Source organism: Psammomys obesus, unplaced genomic scaffold, assembly GCF_907164565.1.
Source record: "Psammomys obesus unplaced genomic scaffold, mPsaObe1.curated_primary_1811, whole genome shotgun sequence".
NCBI lineage: Eukaryota > Metazoa > Chordata > Mammalia > Rodentia > Muridae > Psammomys > Psammomys obesus.
In genome coordinates, this window is record NW_026596117.1 from 24,373,616 (window position 1) to 24,392,365 (window position 18,750).

The 18,750-nt window shown below is 51.8% G+C and overlaps 1 protein-coding gene across 4 annotated transcripts in view; it reads right to left on the reverse strand.

The window, feature by feature from the left end:
- Positions 1 to 16,165, reverse strand: part of LOC129692845 (core histone macro-H2A.1) — a 63,463-nt gene extending 47,298 nt beyond the window's left edge. For 3 of the 4 annotated variants that reach the window (XM_055629367.1, XM_055629366.1, XM_055629364.1), the window contains exons 1-2: positions 15,981 to 16,165; positions 6,554 to 6,758 (exon numbers count right to left, since the gene is read on the reverse strand). In XM_055629367.1, the coding sequence (XP_055485342.1) occupies positions 6,554 to 6,725 (172 nt within the window). In that variant the 5' untranslated portion in view covers positions 6,726 to 6,758; positions 15,981 to 16,165. The remainder of the gene's footprint in view (positions 1 to 6,553; positions 6,759 to 15,980) is intronic. The other variant, XM_055629365.1, reaches the window with a different exon arrangement.
- Between the last annotated feature and the right edge of the window lie 2,585 nt (positions 16,166 to 18,750).

An 18,750-nucleotide genomic window follows, 5' to 3' on the forward strand; every position in this document is an offset into this window, starting at 1 on the left:
CTTTTAAGGAAAAGGAAGTTGGTATTGGCTCTTGAGGAACGCAGTGTCATGAGCAGTCATGCACACAAGGGATGCAGGCATTTGGAGGCCTGTGGAGCATCGAAGAGCCTGAATAAATTTCTCTTTCCGCTCTATTTTTAGCAGTGTTAGTTCAGGACACACTGGGGTGTCCCAGAAAGGGAAGCAGAAGAGACTCGGGACTCGTTTTTTAAGGAAAGTGACAGATTAACTGCAAGCCTGCCTATGCCAGTCTTCAAAGTTTGCAGGGTTCTTCCTCTCATCCGAAGTGGCAAGTGTGACAGTACTAGCCACCAGGCTCATCTGCGTGGCAGAGTATGCCGCTGCCAGGAGAGCCCTCGCCCCCTTTACCTAAGAGAGTAGACGTCGGCCCACTGACTGACACATACCATTTAGCTAGAGACCAGAAGCCAACACAAGCTGTGTTGGTGAGGAGCGCCATTTTGTCAGCCAAACCCTGCTGACGTGAGGGAACACATCTAGCAGCCACGCCTTGTACGTAGGGTTTTAGCGCAGGCAGGCCCAAGAGCTGAACCTCATTCAGCCTGTGCAGTGGCCAGCAGGTCACCCTGGGGGTGCCGCTTCTCCACGTCAGGTGCTAGCCCTGAAAGTCTACAACTGCCAGCCAAGTACCTAACTATCACATCAGCTGTGAGAGGACGTGGGAAGGCCCTGGCCAGGGGCGAGAAGGGAGAGGAAGACAGACCAACATCTGGAACGTGGGGGAGGGGGCCCTCGGGAAATGGAATTTAAAAGTGAGGGATTAGCAATATGCAAGTGCTGATGGGTGTCATCACCATTTTATAGATTTGACCCAAGCAAGACAGAAAAGCCACAGGCCACTGCCTTACCAGACAAAGATCTACTACTATGATGCTAGCTTTGTAAAGAGCCCGGCTCTGACTCAGTGATCCTGTGCGGGGGATCAACCTTGGGAGCTGGTGGCCAACGCTTCCCAGCCTGCTTAAATGCACGGCATCCTTTGCTGGTGGATTTCATTTTCGCACACAGGCTTAGGTCACTAGAGAGTTAAGTATTGGTGTGTGAGCAGACTATGTAACAGGGTGTCTGGAAAAAAAAAAAAACAGGAAAGTGGTCTGATTGTGAAAGAACAAGGCTGGTTCTCTCAGGGCCAGTACTGAGAGGCCACAAAGCCTCTTCCTTCCAGGGCAAGACTCCAGTCCCAGTGACTAGAACTAGGTCCCTCGCTAACACGGTGTGGGAGTGGCTCCCATAGCATGACAAGCCTGCCCTGGGTGTCCGTCTCACGTAAGCTACAGGCTCTCTGTGGAGGAGACCTGAGTCTCCCAGGTCCATCTTGGAAAATCAATGCCAAGCCGGACCACAGTTCATTCTTTAAGATGACACTTGGTGTCTTCTAACTTAGCCCTCCTCGAACGCCACCTCTTCTGGGCTTGGTGTCCCTGACTGTGTCACAGCAGAACTTTTATATAGGTTGTTTTGTCTGGTTGGTTGTTTTTGTTGTTATTTCGAGACAGGGTCTCTTGCTGTAGTCCTGGCTGCCCTGGAACTCGCTATGTAGACCAGGCTCACCTTCAACTCAGAGTAAAGCTCCTGCCTCCGCCTCTGAGCTGAAATTAAATGCAGGCATCATCACACCTGACTCACACAGGTGTTCTTTGGAAGCCTGTGATAAACCTTGGGATCCACTAACCTCGAATCTCTTTGCTTTGGGAATTCAGCAACATCAGTATGTTTTCTTTTTGTTTGTTTGTTTGTTTGTTTTAAAGGGAGTATGACTGTGGTCATTCCCTGATTTCAGCCACAAACACTACACTACCACTTAAATGTCACCTCAACACCAATAAAAATTCCAGGGGAACAGAAGAAATGCCCCGTGTGTGTCTTTTATATTTATATGTATAGCTGTTTGCCTGCATGTATGTGTGCCACATGAACACAAGGCGCCCTTGGAGGCGTCAGATCCCTGATAGTTTAGTTACAAACAGTTGTGAGCTGCTAAGTGCGTGCTCTTAACCTCTGAGCCATCTCTCCAGCTCCCAAGTCCCATTTCTGACATCACACTTCCCACTATCAACACTGCTGAGCAGGGAGAGGCTCTTTGGTTTTCTGGGACTTCAGCAAGAGTCAAATTTTCCTTAAGATATCATTCATCACAAAGTTCTTCAGTGAACTAGGAAGACTGTGCAGCAGTTACGAGTGGCTGCAGCTCTCGCAGAGGACTGGTTCCCAGCACTCATGCCAGACAGCTTACTAGGGCCTTTAACTCCAGCAACAGGTCAGGTGCCCTCTTCTGGCCTCTGCAGGTACTGCACGCACCTTCACAGAGTGACCTCACACCCTACATGCTTACGTATATACAGGATTCGAAATAAATATAAAATTTTAAGGTTCCCCAATACTATGAGTCAAAGATGATGGCTGGGCAGAGTCTGTCCTTGATTGCCTCACTGCACCTAACACTTTTTTTTTTTCTGCTGCTGACTGTGTAATATGAAATACAAGCTACCTGTTTTGGGCAAGATCAGTGTACATAGCACTCTCGAGAGGTAGGGCTGCTCTGACCTCTTGGCTGGGAGGCAAAGCTGAGGTACCCCCAAGGACTAGCATCCAGCACTATACTCTTCCAATTGGGCCCGAGGAAGAACTGGGCCAGGCTTTGACCGCAGCGCACTGAGATTTGGAGGAGGAGGCTGTTAGACCCAGGCTTCGTCCAGGTGGTACACACTCCTTTTAACCTCAGCAGATGACTGGGCTCCCACCCAAGATTAAGAACCAATGTCACCATCACTTCCTCACATACCTCCAAGGAGACGCTTCCTGAGACCTGGTCCCAGGCCCACTTCCACCTCACAGCACAGGCGGCCCTGTTTTACCATCTCTACCTGCTCTGGGCCAAAGTTCTCTGGCTGGAGATGGCTCTGGTGTCTGTACCAACATATCACAGTGAAGATGCGCCGGGGGAGGGGGGCTTCCCTCTGGCACCTGCCCTGTGTCACAGCACCATATTTGAGGCGCACCTCAGCTAGCCCCGAAGCTGACAGGAGGCTGGTCCTTCTGCTCCTTCCTCTTCTATAGCTGTCTCATGCTTGAGTGTGGGGCTAGCATCCAGTAGCTGTGTCAAGCACAGGGAAACTGAGGGTAGAAACCTCTCTCCTGGCTCTTGCAGGATGGCCTGACCCCAGGGCCTTCCCCGGCCTATGCTGACGTCCCCTTCCTACCCCCGGAAGCTTTCTCCAGTGAATCAGGCGTCCCTTTGTTCACGCCACTTTGCACATAGCACTTAATCTGGACAGAGCTCCACAGAGCGGAGCCCGTTCTCCCCATCACTCTGCTCTCGTGCAGAGCACAGCACAGCACCCGGCAAACAGCAGATAGTAAATAAACGTGCCAGGTAGATGAGAACGGGTCCTTAGGAAAACAAAAGCAATGAATACAACGGACAGAGGGTTTGGCCCACCTTCCCACTGCAAGGCCCCAAAGCAAGACACCTAAAGCTTCCAGATTCCGTGAACATCACGTCCTGGCCCCACAGACTGAGCACTGTAACCTTCTGAGGGCAGCCACAGCGCACGCTGTACCGTACTACAAGGTCCTAGCTGGGCACGGCCCCTGAGCTTATCTGCTCTTCTCCTTCAGGAGACAGGGTGTGGTGACCTCAAGGGTGAAGTGTAGCATTGACAACTCTGGATATTCTTCCGGGTCACATGGGCCACGCATGTGACCGGCAGTGTCAGGGGATGTTCATGCCAAGGACTAAAGCTGCATGCAGGTAGACACAGTGTGGAATTCAGCTAGAATTCAGCAGGATTCCCTGATGGAGGAGCTTTATAGAACACAAGATAACTCACACTTCACTATGCAAAAGCTGCTACAGCTGCTGCCCAGAAAAGAAAGCCTCTCAGCTGCTTGCCCAGCCCGGGTCATGGGCTCCCCTTGCTGAGCCACTCTCCATTGTGGGCACCAACACGCATGACCACGGCTAGGAGGGACCAGTGGGTACAATATGGTCAAGGTCTCCAGACCCATGCAAAAGGACCTTCACCTGGATCTCCGATTCATAATGAGACAGGCAAAGACAAGGCACTTATACAGATACATGTGGCAGCAGCTACCTGAGACGCCGAGCAGTGACACTGTCCCCTCACACTTCACCAACAAAACAGAGGAAGCTGTAGGGAAGGAATGAAAACCTGTTTCATTTAACCTAATGAGAGTGTCTGTGAATTTTCTGGCAGCAGGGATGTGGTGGTGTTAAGAGGCCAATACAACAACTCTTTCCATCTTGCTCTAAGGAAGCCCCTCTGGCACTCAGAGAGCCTGGGATTGGTGGAGCAGGGATGGCTGTCTCCATCGGAGCTGTAAGGAGTGTGGGCCCAGAAAGGTTAGGTGAGTCACAGTAGGTCGTGACGCTCGTTGACTGCTGTGAAACTACAAACCCCTCTGCTTTCCATCCAGTCACCCTCCTCTGTCTCTGTCAATGCTAAACATCATTTCCCAGGTGTCACAGTCAGCTTCGGTTATCAATCTGATAACTCCTAAGAAAAGGGAGCCTCAACTAAGGAACCGACTCCAACAGACTGGCCTATGGGTTGCCTGTGGGAAATTCTCTTGCCTGTTAATTGATGTAGGCGGACCCAGTGCACCGTTGGCGGTACCGTCATGGGCAGACCGACCTGGGCTGTATGAGAAAGGTAGCTGAATACAAACCTGGAAGGAGGCCAGGGAGCAGTGCTCCTTCATGCGCTCTGCTTCCATTCCTACCCCTAGACCCTGCCTTGGTTTCCCTGGAAGGACCTCACCCTGAAAGCTAAATGAACTATCTCCTTTTACCAAGCTGCTTTGAGTCAATGTTTTACCCCAGGAACAGAGAAACAAAGCAGAACACTGGTTTCTCTGCCTAAATTCTAGCCTGTTCCCTCCTCTATTCTGTAAACTGGGCCTAGCTCAAGCTATCAGTTCTAAGACCTGTGAGCACACTTCCCAAGCAGAAAGTCAGGAGTTCCAAAACATGTGCAAACACCTCCTGCCTGGACCAAAATGACGACTTTTCAAGGACTGATGGTCACGAGACTGTCACCTCCCATGACTGTGTCTGCAGCAGGGTGACCTGACAGCTGCTGCAGGGAGAGGGTAGGCAGTCCAGGTGCAGTCCAGAAAGTCTGCTCCTGGCTGTGCCAGCTCACAAGAGGTGCCCTGTCCTGCTCAATCTCTTCTTTCTGGTAAAGGAGAGGCAGCCACAAGGATCAGGGAGCTGCTTCCCAGCATCCAGGAAGCTCACCAAATAATAAGTGCCACTGCACAAGACAGCAGCGCCTGGGGCCTTCCGAGCCCCTTAGAGGACGTGCACAGACTAGGCAAGCGTGTTTACGCTTGGAGGCCTGGTTTCCTCCTCACTAAAACAGGGACAGCATCTGTCCCTGCTCAGCTTGCCTCCCACGACGGGGACAATAGAAGGTCAGATCTGTGAAAGGGACCACAGGTCTCTGAGAAGCGGCCGATGCCAAGGCTGCAACAAGGGTAGTTCAGGGTGAGACTAAGGCACGCCTCTGCACGGAAGAGCAAGGAAAGATACAGAAAGCAGCGGGGACACAGGAACGTAAGAAGCAGCTTTTCCTCCCCCTGGGATAGTCTGAGCATTAAAATGAGCAGTGACATGAGTTGCACACCCAGTCAAACGATCATGAGCCAAAACTAATAGCACAAATACTGAGAATGGCGAAGGCAGAGAGAGTAGGAGGGAGGATAAACATCTGATTGGCAGAAGAAAGCCACCTAGGAAATTCAGAATAAAAGAAATTAGAAAAATCTCTATTTAATAACCACTATAGGTTTCAAGGTCATCCTCATCTCTTTAGATTTGGAGGCTAACCTGGGCTATCTGAGATGTTGCCTAAAAAAAATAATAAATAAAATAAATTAAAAGCCCAACCTCCCTGCCTCAATCCTTGCTCAACCTAAGCACCATGGCCTAAGGGGCCTGGGAGACTGAAGATACTGTCAAAGAGCACTACAGGAAGAGATGCGCAGAGCTGCCCGATGCCACTTCAGCTGAACAAGAAACGGGACACGCCCACACCAAGTGCACGGGGAAGAGTTGACCCTACTCTGGCCTCGCCTGCAAAGCAAGGCCAAAGTCTCGCATCTCGAGAGCAGCCCAGGCCTAAGACCATCTGGCAAAGCAAGTGGCATGGCTACTTTAAAACATCAATGCTGTGGAAGACTCAAAAACAACTAAAACCTGGTGTGTCGCTTAAGATGAAACCAGACCAGGCAATCCGGGCATGCACAGCCTAAGACACTGAGATGGCTCCCGAACCAAGAAAGAAATCCAGAGTCATAGATGGCACTGTGCACAGGGAAGGGGGTGTAAAAGAACTGAGGTGACAGGTTAGCAACCGGCAGATCTTGGTGAAGACGTTTACTGTCCTGCTCTCTGACTTCTCCAGGGGTAGAAAGAGCGTCTGCATGTAGGACATGACCCTGTAGGTCCCTGGAAGGCCCACAGAGCTGCCACGTCTGACCAGGATGCTGCTGGCTCGGCACTACTCACCGGTCAGGTATTCCAGGACAGCAGCCATGTACACTGGCGCCCCCACGCCGATCCTGTACTTCGGGTGGCCCTTCTTGATGTACCGCAGCATCCGCCCCACGGGGAAGATGACCCCCGCCTTGGCTGACCGGGAGGTCTTGGTCGATTTCTTTTTCCCACCACGGCTCGACATGGCGATGGCCCCAGGAGCAGATCAGCAAGCTCACTGTGAAAACAAGACACACAGTCAGGGCCACTGAGGACAGCTCACTACCCACTTTCCATGACCCTCTGGTCCCTTGATGGTAACAGATGATGGACACAGGCAACATTGAGCCCACTGAGCCTGCCAAGCCACTTATGTGCTTGCCTGGGGATGTCTAACCCTTGCAAAAAGAATATACACATTTCACCCTGTGATGTCAATTTTATTGGTCACTTCCATTTAAATATTATTCTGATGATGACTGCTCTTAAGTGTCTTCCCTTTATGCCTTGTGTTGTAAAATAAAAAAAAATAATAATAACAATAATGTAATTTCTTGTTATATTCTACACCTCTTTAATAACTGCCATCTTTACACACTTGAGACCGGGAATAATAAATCTGTAGTACAAAGGGAAGAAAACTATGGCCTTCACCTAGAACAGGGACATACAGCCAAAAGGCTGGACTCTTAATCTAAGCTGCCTTACCGACCCTAGGACCCTGACAGGTGGCAGTTGAGAGAGGCCCTCTGAGCACACGCAGTCCCCTGGGGCTGCCTTGCAGGAGGCTCTGCTCTTGTCTACACCCATCCACGGAGCCCTCAGCCCAGAGGACATTCTTAGCACCTGCCATGACTGCACTTAGCTCATCCAATTCAACCATGTGCTCACAGGCATCTGCAAAGTTTTCCTTCACTCACCTGCTCTCATCCTCCTCTCTACCTTGTAGGTGAGTCAGTCTTGTGGCAAGCGTATCAGAACCTGTCTGAGCCCTAATCTAAAAGCTGACTAGGACCACCAAAAATCCCAAGATAAAAATCATGGTCCTTGGCCACCACTATGCAACACCTTAGAAATCTAGGCCTGCCTGGCTTCCTGCCACATGAGCTAAACTCTGGCACAGAACGTCATAGGGGTCCCCCAGTAAGGTCCTGCTTCTCCTCTTCATGCCTCTGCACTGACCATTCCTCTGTTAGGGCCTCCTTTCTCTCTGTGCTCTGCCAATCATCCCTGATCTGGCTGCTTCATAATCTAGGTTCCATGAGCTTCTGGCCATGGCAATAATGGGCACTGATTCCAGCTTCTTTTTTTTTTTTTTAATCTTTTTAAAAATTTTATTTATTTTTATGTACGTTTGACATACATATATATCTATGTGAGGGAATCAGATCCACTGGAATTTGAGTTACAGACCAGACAGTTGTAAGCTGCCATGTGGGTGCTGGGAATTGGATCAGGGTCCTTTGGAAGAGCAGCCAATGTCCTTAACCTCTGAGCCATCTCTCCAGCCCCTGATTCCAACTTCTACAGACTCAAGTGGAGGGAGGTCTGGACCTGACTACCCTCGTAGGGTAGCAAATGCTTACACTAAGAATACACTACAGGAACTCTGATGGGCAGATGTGTTCCCTCCCAAGGTGACAAGTGAGAGAGACGATAAATAACCCCATGTCACTTAAATCATACTTGTAACAAATGTGAAAATGTGAGGTGCTGACGATGGGTTGTGATGGATATTGAGTGATTCTGAAGTCTCCTTGATGCAGTCCCTAGGTCTCACTGAACCAAACGGACAGGTCTCCCGTACACTGAGCTACTGAGGTCAGGCTCCATGATGTGTGGGCCTTCCAGTTCTAAGGCTGCGCCTCTGTGAGCATGATGGCTGTGGCCTAGGAGTTCTTGTTGTTCTGATACTCAGCTTTATCTCGGAGACTGTGGTCCACACTAACATCTGCCAGTCAGAGTCACAGCTCTAAGGGCCACAGACGACCAAATTCCTGGGCATGCTGGGCCAGCCACACTGCCAGGCCCAGCAGAGGTGAGGTGGCTCTAGCCTGTGTGCCAAGAACCCTGCATGCCAGATCCAAGGCACAAGGTCTTAAGGTCTTGGGGATGGTGAAAGGGGGTCAGAACTTTTCTGAAGCAGCGAGCTGACTCTGCAGTGCCACACTGCCTCAGAGCACATCACGCACAGGTGCCTGGCTCACCAAACATGGAGCATGGATGGCACACATGTACCTCTTGGGGAGCAGAGCTGTCACTGGTCCCTACAATCTTTGGCTTAGGAAGGGTGTTTCACAGAACAACAGCCCAAGATCTTCAGAGCTTTTATTGCCGGTGTCTCTCCCTGTTTCAGCAGGAGCAGCTTTGGTCAGGGATGACGTTTATAACCAGCTGATCCCCAGAAGACCTGCAGGCGTGCACAGAGGACCTGCAGTGTGTCTGGGCTGCCTCTGGGGCCGGCACTGTTTGCCAGAAGCCAGAAGTACTAGGACCTGGCAAGCCCCACACATGCTCACTCTTTCGGGTAATGTTCCTTCTGTTTCCTTCTCTGAGAGCAGCCAAGTCTCTATACCTAACAGCTAGTGACACCCTGTCTGTCAGTGTGCACCTGGCTACCAGACCCCGATGACTAAGGTGTTTCACAGCCTTGTGCCAGCACGTGCACGTGCCTGCTCATTTTCACACTGCATGTCAAGCACTGCAGGTGGCTCTTCACGGACCCCCAGACACCGTGCTGGTGAGCACCATCTCCAGATCTCACCTTGAGTCACACTCTTCACCAATGCAACAGCCTATCTGTTCCAGCCACGGGAGTTGTACTGCGATGGTTCTGTTGCGCTCTTGTGTTCTTTCTGCACTTTCTGTCTACAGTTCCCCAAGCTAAGTAAGAATTCTGACTGAGCCCTGCAGCGTCCTCATAGCATGTGGTGGATTTTAAACACCCTTTGGTGTTATTTTGTGTGTGTGTGTGTGTGTGTGTGTGTGTGTGCGCGCGCGCAGATCCAGCCTGCTGTAAGGTCTCTGGGGTATGGGCAGCTCCAAGTTGGCTCCAATGTGGAGAAAGAGTGGCCACGGGAAAAGAGGCTACTGGGTATCATGATGTAGAATGAGAAGTTCCACACCAGCCTGACCTGCTTCCACTCATGGCTCTACCACCGGTGAGCATGTGGCCTTGGTCAAGTGACTTAACCCCTCTGGACCTTTTGCTTTCATCTGTCAGAGACGATGGAAAATAAGGAGGAGGAAGAGGAGGAAGAAGAAAGAAGAAGGAAGAAGGAGGAGAACTTTTAAAGTATTTAAAAGTATTGGTGGGGAAACTGGGTGGTAAGTGGCTGCCACCCTAAGCCAGTGCTTAACAGGGGACAGGTCTTAGACGCCTGTCCTGATCAGAGCACTACTGCTAAACCGCCATCAGACAATTCCCTACAACTTACTTCTCACTCATGAAAATTCCTGCTGTGGTTGACACTAGTTCCCACACTCAAGTGTTGGAAAACTAGTCTCCACCTTAGTAAAAAAGGGGTGTCAGGACTTGAGGTAGGGCCAGTGGATTCTAGTCCTGGCTCCTTCAACTCCTTCCATGACTTCCTCTTTTATGACCATGCTAGCACACCCCAACACCACTGTCCCGAGCTGAGCTGAGGCTGGCACCATGCCTGTGAACCTTCCAAACTGTGAGCCTAGTAAACTTTGTAAAGTCGCCTAACCTCATATGTCATGATAGCAGCAGAAAAGCAAACACAAGTCCAAAAACAAACCGTTTCTATGACTAGCAGCCACATCTCCATGACTCATGGAGCTAGACCCTCCCATCTCTGACTGACATCGTCAGGGCCTGACTCCCCCTGCTGCCGTGGAATCATCGGGGTGGCTATCACACACGTGTAGGGGCCAGGCCTGAAAACGGGCACCGAACTACTGATCACGACCCACCAGTCAGAATCTGGCTACAAATCCATCTGTAACTACAAGAGGGTTTGGGAAATGTACTCCAGCCACCTGCTCTCGGGGTGGTGATGGGGCATGTGTCAGAGCCGGCTGAAAGCTGACACTGAAGCCATGGTCTGAGTGGCAAGTTCAGTATGAGCAGTGACCGACACACAGCCTGATCCAAGAGAAGGACAGTTGTACAACCTGGACAGATGACTTTCCAAGCACTCAGCCTCTTGTCAGAGCACCATGAAGAACAGCTGGACTGCCTGGTCAGAGATGTTGCTCTCCTTGCTGGGTCCACCATGCAGGAGGACGCCTACTCAGTCACTAGGCACCAAGGATCCCAGAGCCTGAAGGCACAGGGGCTGTGCCCGGCTACCATGCCTGATGGCCATCCCTTCGCTGTCACCAGCCTAGGACATGGAGAGCCTGCCACCCACCCCAAGGGATCTCTGAGCACACAGATGTACCCTCTGTTACTTGTCGCTTCTGCGTCTCTGAGGCTTCCTGTAGCATTCCAGGTGCTCAGAGGACACAAACTTAATCTGATACTATGTTTACAGGTGATATCTTTGGAAAATGATTAGGCAAAGTCAAAGACGGAGACCCCATGATTGAACCTAGGTGACTTTAAAGGAGGAAGAGTGTTTTAAGACATGCAGGGCTGCATGCACACGCATGCGTGCACACACACACACACTCCCTGTCCCATGCCATGTGATGCTCTATACAACCTCAGGACTCTAACAGGAAGGAGGCCACCACCAGGTGTGGCCCCTTCACCTTTTACCTCCAAGACCCCTTTCTTTCATAGAGCAGCCTGTCTCAGACATCTCATCACAGTACCGAGACAGATGACCTCACCCCGCAACTCCTCCAACTACACACTAAGCTCAGCAAGCATGAACCTTGTCTGCGGGGCGGCAGAGCTTACCCAGAGGAAAACTGCTGGAGGATCAGGCCATGAGTGAAAAGGCAGCGCAAGCTGCTCAACACATGAGGTGCGACTACAGAGTACAATATGTCCTCACAGCACAGATGGAACCAGAAAGCCGGCGGCGAGGACGCCAGGAACGGGGTGGACAGGACGAGAGGCTGTCTCCCACGAGGAGGAGCAAGGAAGGGAAGTGCTGAAGAGCCCTGCCAGACCCCACCACCCTTCCTACAGCCAGTCACTGCCATGCAACTTAGCCCACAGCTCCCTCTCAAACACCCGTCCCTGGCCTGCTGGCCCACCTAGTGGTTCCTGTCTCCTGTGGCTGAGGCAAATCTGCCACAGAGCCCCATGCTGCAGTCCGCTGTGGCTGGGCTTTCTGCCCCCCCTTGAGATTCTGGTCAGTCCTGATACACAAAGTTCTAAGGAGCCCATCTTTTCTTAGTCCCAGCAACTAGAGCTCCCCCAGACTGCCTTACTCAGCTACTCCTACTATAGCTCTGGGGAGGAAGGGAGGAAGGGAGGATTGAAGGGAGGGAAGAAAGAAAAACAAAGAAAGGAAGAAGGAAGAATGGCTGCGTAAGTGAATCCTTATATAATAATTTCCCTCTTCCACTTCTTTCTCTAATATATTCACTGATTCTTTTAAATTCTCTTCTCTTCAAATGCTTTTCCAATCCCCCCTTCCAACCTGTTTGGCATTCTAGATTATTTGTATGTAGCTGCCTTCAACACTTGCTACATTGTATCATCAGCGCCTGCTTCACCTGTTTTGTTAGCGGTGTTGGTACCCGAGACCATTTACTCTGTTCACCACTGTAGCCCTACTTGCTGTTTTGTGGCCGTTCAGTTGCCATTACAGTAAATGCGTTCCCACTACAGAGAACAGGGCAGCCTGTCTAAAGGCCAACGGCTCATAGCATGGCTACTGGGACATCAGTCTGGAGCCGCCTCTGAGATTATCCTGTACACCCACGTGTCAGGGCCCATCTGTCAAGTCGCCGTGAAAGCTGAGACCCTCAAAAGTCAGGGAGTTTGTGCCACCTTAGGAGAGCTCAGGAAGGAAATGTGTCCTGATGGCTGAGACAAAAGTCACACAAAGGGTTATGACAGTCTTGACCCAGCTTACCTTTCTTCTCAGCACTATTCTGACTAATACTAGCCAGAGAAAACTGCTTATCTTCTTCATGCCCATAAGACAGCAACCCAGTGATGCTACAGCAGAGACAGCCTTTATCAGAGGGTGACTGAGGTTCTCACCAGTACAATGTGAAGTTGGCATCTGCGAAGGTGCTGGGCTACAGTCACGGCTATACTAGGATGCATACAGCCTGCAGTTTGTAGGTTGTATGTGTAACCAATCAGCACACTCAAGCCGTGGGAATGATCAGTTCTGACGCCTTCATTATCTAAGCTACAAAATGGATGGATATTGATTCCGATGGAAGCTATTGGCTGGAACTACTAGGGATCTGTGTCAGAGAACCGGTGCCCCAGCTTGAGGTATGGAGGAATCTCATCTATAAGAGTCCAAAACACTGTCAATAAGGGCCACCTGTTCCGATCCCTGCGGCTGAATAAATGTTTGTGTCCGCATGCGTGTCACCTTCCTGTCAAATTTGATCAGGGTGCTCCATTCTGAAGGGGGGACAGCAGTCCTATCTGCAGCCCTCTGCTGTCTAGCCCTACCCTGCCAGAATGTTAGCAGTGGCTCTGCTGTCACGCCCCCAGAGGCATGCAGCCATACTACACAAGCTGCACTGTGATTGGCTCAGAACAGAGACCAGTTCTCGTACTAGTCAATCAGGAAAAATATCTCTCCATTCATCAAACAGGAAGTCACGAATGAACCATCTGCCACCAAAGGAGAGAGTGCAAGCAGAAGAGATCCCAAGACGTACATGTTGCTCGTGTGTCCCTTTTCTAGATGTTGGAGAAAAGCAAACCCCAAGCCTAGTGTCCTTCCCAAGCAGGAAACAGCCTGTAGCTGGGGCCTGGAACTTCACCCTTGAATACACACACTACAATGTCTGTTCTGAGCTGTGCTGAGGGACCAGTCCTGAATGGTGAAGGCAGCGCTGCCACTTACCTCCCCAATAAACCCTGTGCTAAGTTCTACGACATCTCCAAAAAGCCCTTAGAAGAAAATGTGATTTTAAGAGAGCAAGAGCCCAGTCAGGCAGAATATCTGGAAGCTCCCAGGCATTTCCTAAACAAGGGTCTCAAGTAAGAGAGACTGCTCTCCTCTTGTTCAGAGCCCTTTGGTGGTTCTGATGTGATTCCTTGTGGGTTTGCCTGTGCCCTATCCTTACCTGACCCTAGATTCTACCATCCTGACCCCGCCGGCTGTACCTCTGGGGTCCTCTGCTCTTGTCTTCTACAATTGGCACACATGTTTTCTCCCTCCACAAACACTTGTCCCTATCTGTCCTCCTCTGCCGAGCAAACTTCTCCTTGATAGAGCTCAACCCATTAACACAACTGTCCCTCCTCCCCAGACCTCCTCAGAGCTACTTGTCTGTTTGCTTCTGCCACAGTCAGTCCTCCAGGGGCAGGGCCTGGGCATTTCTAGTTCATGACTCTGTCCCCATTACCAAACCCAGAACAGATTCTTGGGACATACTAGTGACTGCAAGACACCAGCCAGGCAGGGCTGCTCTGCTCTCAGCAAGCAAGTCATAGGACTCTTTGGAATGGAGAGGAGATCCATTCAGGTGGACCCAAAAGCTGTGGCAGGAGCCACTGCTCCTAAGCCTACAGAATGGGGGGAAATGCAGTTCAAGAGAGGTAAGGGTCCTGGCCACTTCCACCCCTTCCCCTTCATGTCCCAAGGACCAAAGTCCGCTGCAAACCCCTGAGCATCACATACAGACTAGTGATTTATTTAAATAAATCTTTAATCGGCTTGGGGCATCATCAGCTCCAAGCTTGTCACTGGGGAACATTCCAGGACTGGAGGAAATGGCAGATGGAACTGAGCCACTCCCTGAAGCTGGCCCATTTGGTGAAAAGTAACCCAGTGAGGAGATTATCACACATGCGAATTTCCAGGCCGTTCTCAGTATAATGCAATGTGAGCTCTCCCTACCTACATTAGTACCTGCTCTAGACAATGTCCATCCCCTCTCCCCCATGCCTTACCTAGGGACCAACATTAACAGCAACAAATGAAAACTATGGTCCCCCATCATAGCAAGGGGGGAAGTTTAAAATCTTAGGAGTTTCACTGTCCTTGAGGGAAACACCAACAACCCACACACGGAAGAAGCTGACCTAGTCAGAGGGTGTTTGTAAGCAGAGTGGTCAACTGTGGGCAAGGTGTGTTATTAATTCCAGTACCATGCCCGGGGTTCCCATTTCAGAGATAACCGAAACTGTGGCTGCACGCCGGGCACCTAAAGGTGACAGGAGGACTAACTGGGTTAGCCCTTGTTTGCACTCCGGCATAAAATTGTTCAAAACTGGACTCCCTGCGGCAGAGTCTAGAAACAAAACACTTCCTCCCCTTTCACAGTGAAAACCTCAAACCACAGAGGTGTCAGCAAGGAGGGAAGCCAGTAGGAGAACCCCCCTAATTGTCTATTCTTCTAAGCTGTTTATTGGATCATTAAAATCTTAACAAAGACTTTATAGTGATTGCAATCGGTGGAGCCAAGGTCTGTCTCAACAGGCTTGTTCAAAAGTAACTCACTTGAAAACCCAGAAAACATTTCCCCTACATTTCTTCTAAAAGATTCTTTCATGCAATCTTCCGCCCAGCAAAGAGTTATCAGCGGTCTCCTGCAGGAGTGGGAAACAGGGCTCGACATCTCAAACACCTGTTGTCAGGTGACACAGCCAGCAGCATCGGTCCCTTCCATTTCCACTCACCCCCAGGGACTCGCCTCTCGGCTGTCCCTCTGCGCGCGGGGAGCCTACGGCCTTCCGGAGTCACCTTAAAACAACACCTCCCCACCACAAAGCAAACAAAAGGCAAGCGAGAGCAGCGGGGCTACCATGGCTCCGCTCCAGCCCGCCCTGGCCTAGGATTCCGTCCGCCAGTGGTCCCCGGGCCTCCCCTGCTCAGGCCTCGCGCCGGGTCCCCCCGCCAGCCCGGCCTCACAGCGGCTCCCACGGCTCGCGCCCCACTTATTGTGCCCGGGAGGACACGCACGGGCCGGCGGCGCACGAGCAAGTACAACTCCGCGCACAGCAGCCCCGGGGCCCCGGGGGAGGGGGGGACGGGCCGGAGCCACCGGGCCTCGCTGTCCTCGGGGGGGGGGGGGGCGCCAGCCCAGGCTGTGCCACCGGGGAGGGGGAGGCACCCGACGGGCCCCTTTCCCACAAAGCGCCCCGGCGGGGGCAGGGGTGCGTCTCCAAGAGAAGTTGGTTTCCGGGTCTGCTTTCGGAACAAAACCACCCGGAGGCGCGCGCTGCCCGAGCAGGGCCTCGGCGGGCTCCGGGCAGCCCAGGGCCCGAGGGCGAGCGCCCCGGCTCCGGTCCCGGACGCCGGGCCTGGCCACTGCGCACGGCGGCGGCGGGAGGGCGCGCGGGGGCCCCCGGACGGTGCGGAGCGGCAGCCCGCGGCTCCGGGGCCCGCGCGGCACTTACCGGGCGGCTGCAAGGTGTGGGGGGCCCCGAGCCCTGTCGGCCGCTCGCGCCGGTCCGCTCCGCACGCCTGCCCGGCCGCCCACGCCTCCTCGCTTCCCGCCCGCGCGGCCCGCGCTCGCGCCCTCCGCCCGGCTCCGCTAGAACCAGTGAACTGGAACCACTCGCGGCGGCCCCGGGATTCCCACAATGCACAGCGCGCTGCTCGTCACATCCCTTCCCGGCCCCGCGCGTCCGGCCACCCCTCCCCGCGCCACTCGGCGCCCTGGCCTTGACCCTGGCCTGCGCCGCGGGGCGGGGGGCGGGCGCCCTAGGGCTCCAACCTCAGCTGCACCCAGGCCTGGCAGTCTGCCCTCTGCCCCGCGGGCATCGGTGGGCACGCGGGAGCTGCAGGCGTCGGGCTTCGGGGAGATGCCTGTCCGGAGCACGGCTCCGCGTGTGTCTTCAGTGAGCACCTACTGTGTGTCTTGCGTCGCCTCATCCCTGGTAGCGTCGTCCACAGAGGGGGAGGGAAGCACAATGGCTGTTAACCGGAGCGCTTTTTCTCCCCAGTGCAAACTCTCTGCGCCTCGGAGCCGGCCCCCTGTCTTTAAATACAAGTACTATAGAAGCAGCTGTCTGCACCCTGCTCAGCCGCTGCCTATCAACTCCCTGGATCAGTGGGATTTTTCACAGCTGGCCTCAAAAAGTCTGATCTTGCTTTGTTCATGGAATCGCTTAGCTACCTCCACTCAGCAAACGTTTGTTGGCTACTGGCTTTACTGATAGAAGCAGTGACGCTCCTATTACACATTTATTAAAGTGGGGGGGGGGGGAGCAACCAGAAAAAAGGCAGCGAAATCCATCCACAGAACTTGAGACTCTCCCTCCAGTGCCAGGCTGCACTAGAATAGCGGCAGGTAATTGTGTTATGGCTTTCTAACAGCTGAGCCATCTCTCCGGCCCTCACACAGCGGTTTACCACTGGCCAATATCTGTCATCCACACATTCATTATTTCAAGTAAATGCTTAGGGCATTCTTTGTACCATGCATATAAATTTAGGTGTCGTCGTGAAATGGTAAACAAAACAGGCAAAAACAAAGCAAAAAGTGAATAACAAAAACAACACAACACTGCCTTCCTGGAGCTTGCAGTCTGGTTGGACAAGAAAAGCAAGAAACAAGTCATGCATTAGAGGGTATAGATTCTGGGAGGAAAGTGGGTGGGGAAAAACAATAGGAAAGCTCAGCAGGGGTGTGTTTAAGAGGTAGTCTTGGGGCTGGAGACTCTCAGTGTAACAGCACTTCATGTGCTTGCAGAGGACTGAGGTTCTTTACCCATTGCTCATGCGGTCCTGATCACTCCCGAGATCCCAGCGCTCCCTTCTGATATCTGTGGACACCAGGCACCATGCTGCACACATGCAGACAAAACGCGCAAACATACAGAATAAAACATTTAAGGAAGGGCCCGAAGGCGTAGGTGCAGCAAGCAAACCGCGCAGTTCCTGGGGAGAAGGACTGTTCCAAGCACGAGGCATGTCCACAGCTATTATGGACCAAAGTAGGAAAATGGAGTCCAGAAAATGAAGGGGAAATTAGCCAGACGTTCTGTCACTGTAACAAAAACTTGAGAGGAACAAATTAAAGAAGTTATTTATTTTTTGACTAAGTCTCAGAGCTTCCAACCCATAGTCCATGGCGCTAATGATTGGGTGCAAAACCGAACATCAAAGTGGTGGAGCCCATGGCGGAGGCTGCTCGTGGTGAACAGGGAGCAAAGAGAGGGAGCCAGAACAAGATACGCTCCAGTGATGAACCCTCTGTAACACAATTCCTCCCACGAGGACTCAGGCCCTAAAGTTTCCATGGCTTCCTCAAGTAAAGACCATAGCTTCAACCATGAACTGTGGGTAAAGGTGGGCATTTTATTTATGAGCCATAATATCTGTCCCTGGGTCCTAAGGGTTCAGGGTCATCTCATAATGCAGAAGGCAAGAGTCTAGGGGGTCTCAATATTTCCAATGTTGTTCAAAAGTTCAAGTCTAAAACCTTGAGACTTGAGGCAAACTCTTCAACTGCGAGCGCTTCCGGCAGCGGCTCTCAATCTTCCTGCCGCTGTGACCCTTGGATAAAGTCCCTCATGTTAAGGAGATCCCCAACCATAAAATTACTTTTGTTGCTACTTCATAGCTGTGCTTTTTCTACTGTTGTGATAAATATCCTGATATTCAGGATCTCTGATAGGTAAGTCCTGTGAAAGAGTCGTTCACCCCACCCCAAAGGGGTCATGATCCGCAGGTTCAGAACTGCTACCCTACAGAATTAAATGGCAGTTTACATACTTTTAACATACAATGGCCCAGAATAAAGACTTCCATTCCAAATGGGGAGAGTGGGAGCACAGATAGGAGGGATGACACCAGAGTCTGACAGAGACCCGCCAACCTCCATGTCTGGAATCCAATACATGGTGGTGTCAAATGAGCTCCAAAAACTTCGCTTCTGTGACCTTGCCGGTTAAGCCCATGTGGCCTCTCTCTTAGACTGACTCTACTTGTCACCTTAGTGTTTCCTCAGGAGACATTCCATGCTCCTGGGAACTCCAATGTCCTGGGATTGAAGGTTCCTAGTTGAGCTTCATCTTCATGGCTTGTGATTGACATCTGTCCTGAAGAGGCCTCAGGGACTTTGACCCTGTCACACATGTCTGACCTTCCGTCATTTTCTTTTGAACACTGGGTAGAAGCATCCATGACCCCATGACTCTTCCATCCTGCACGACTATAAAA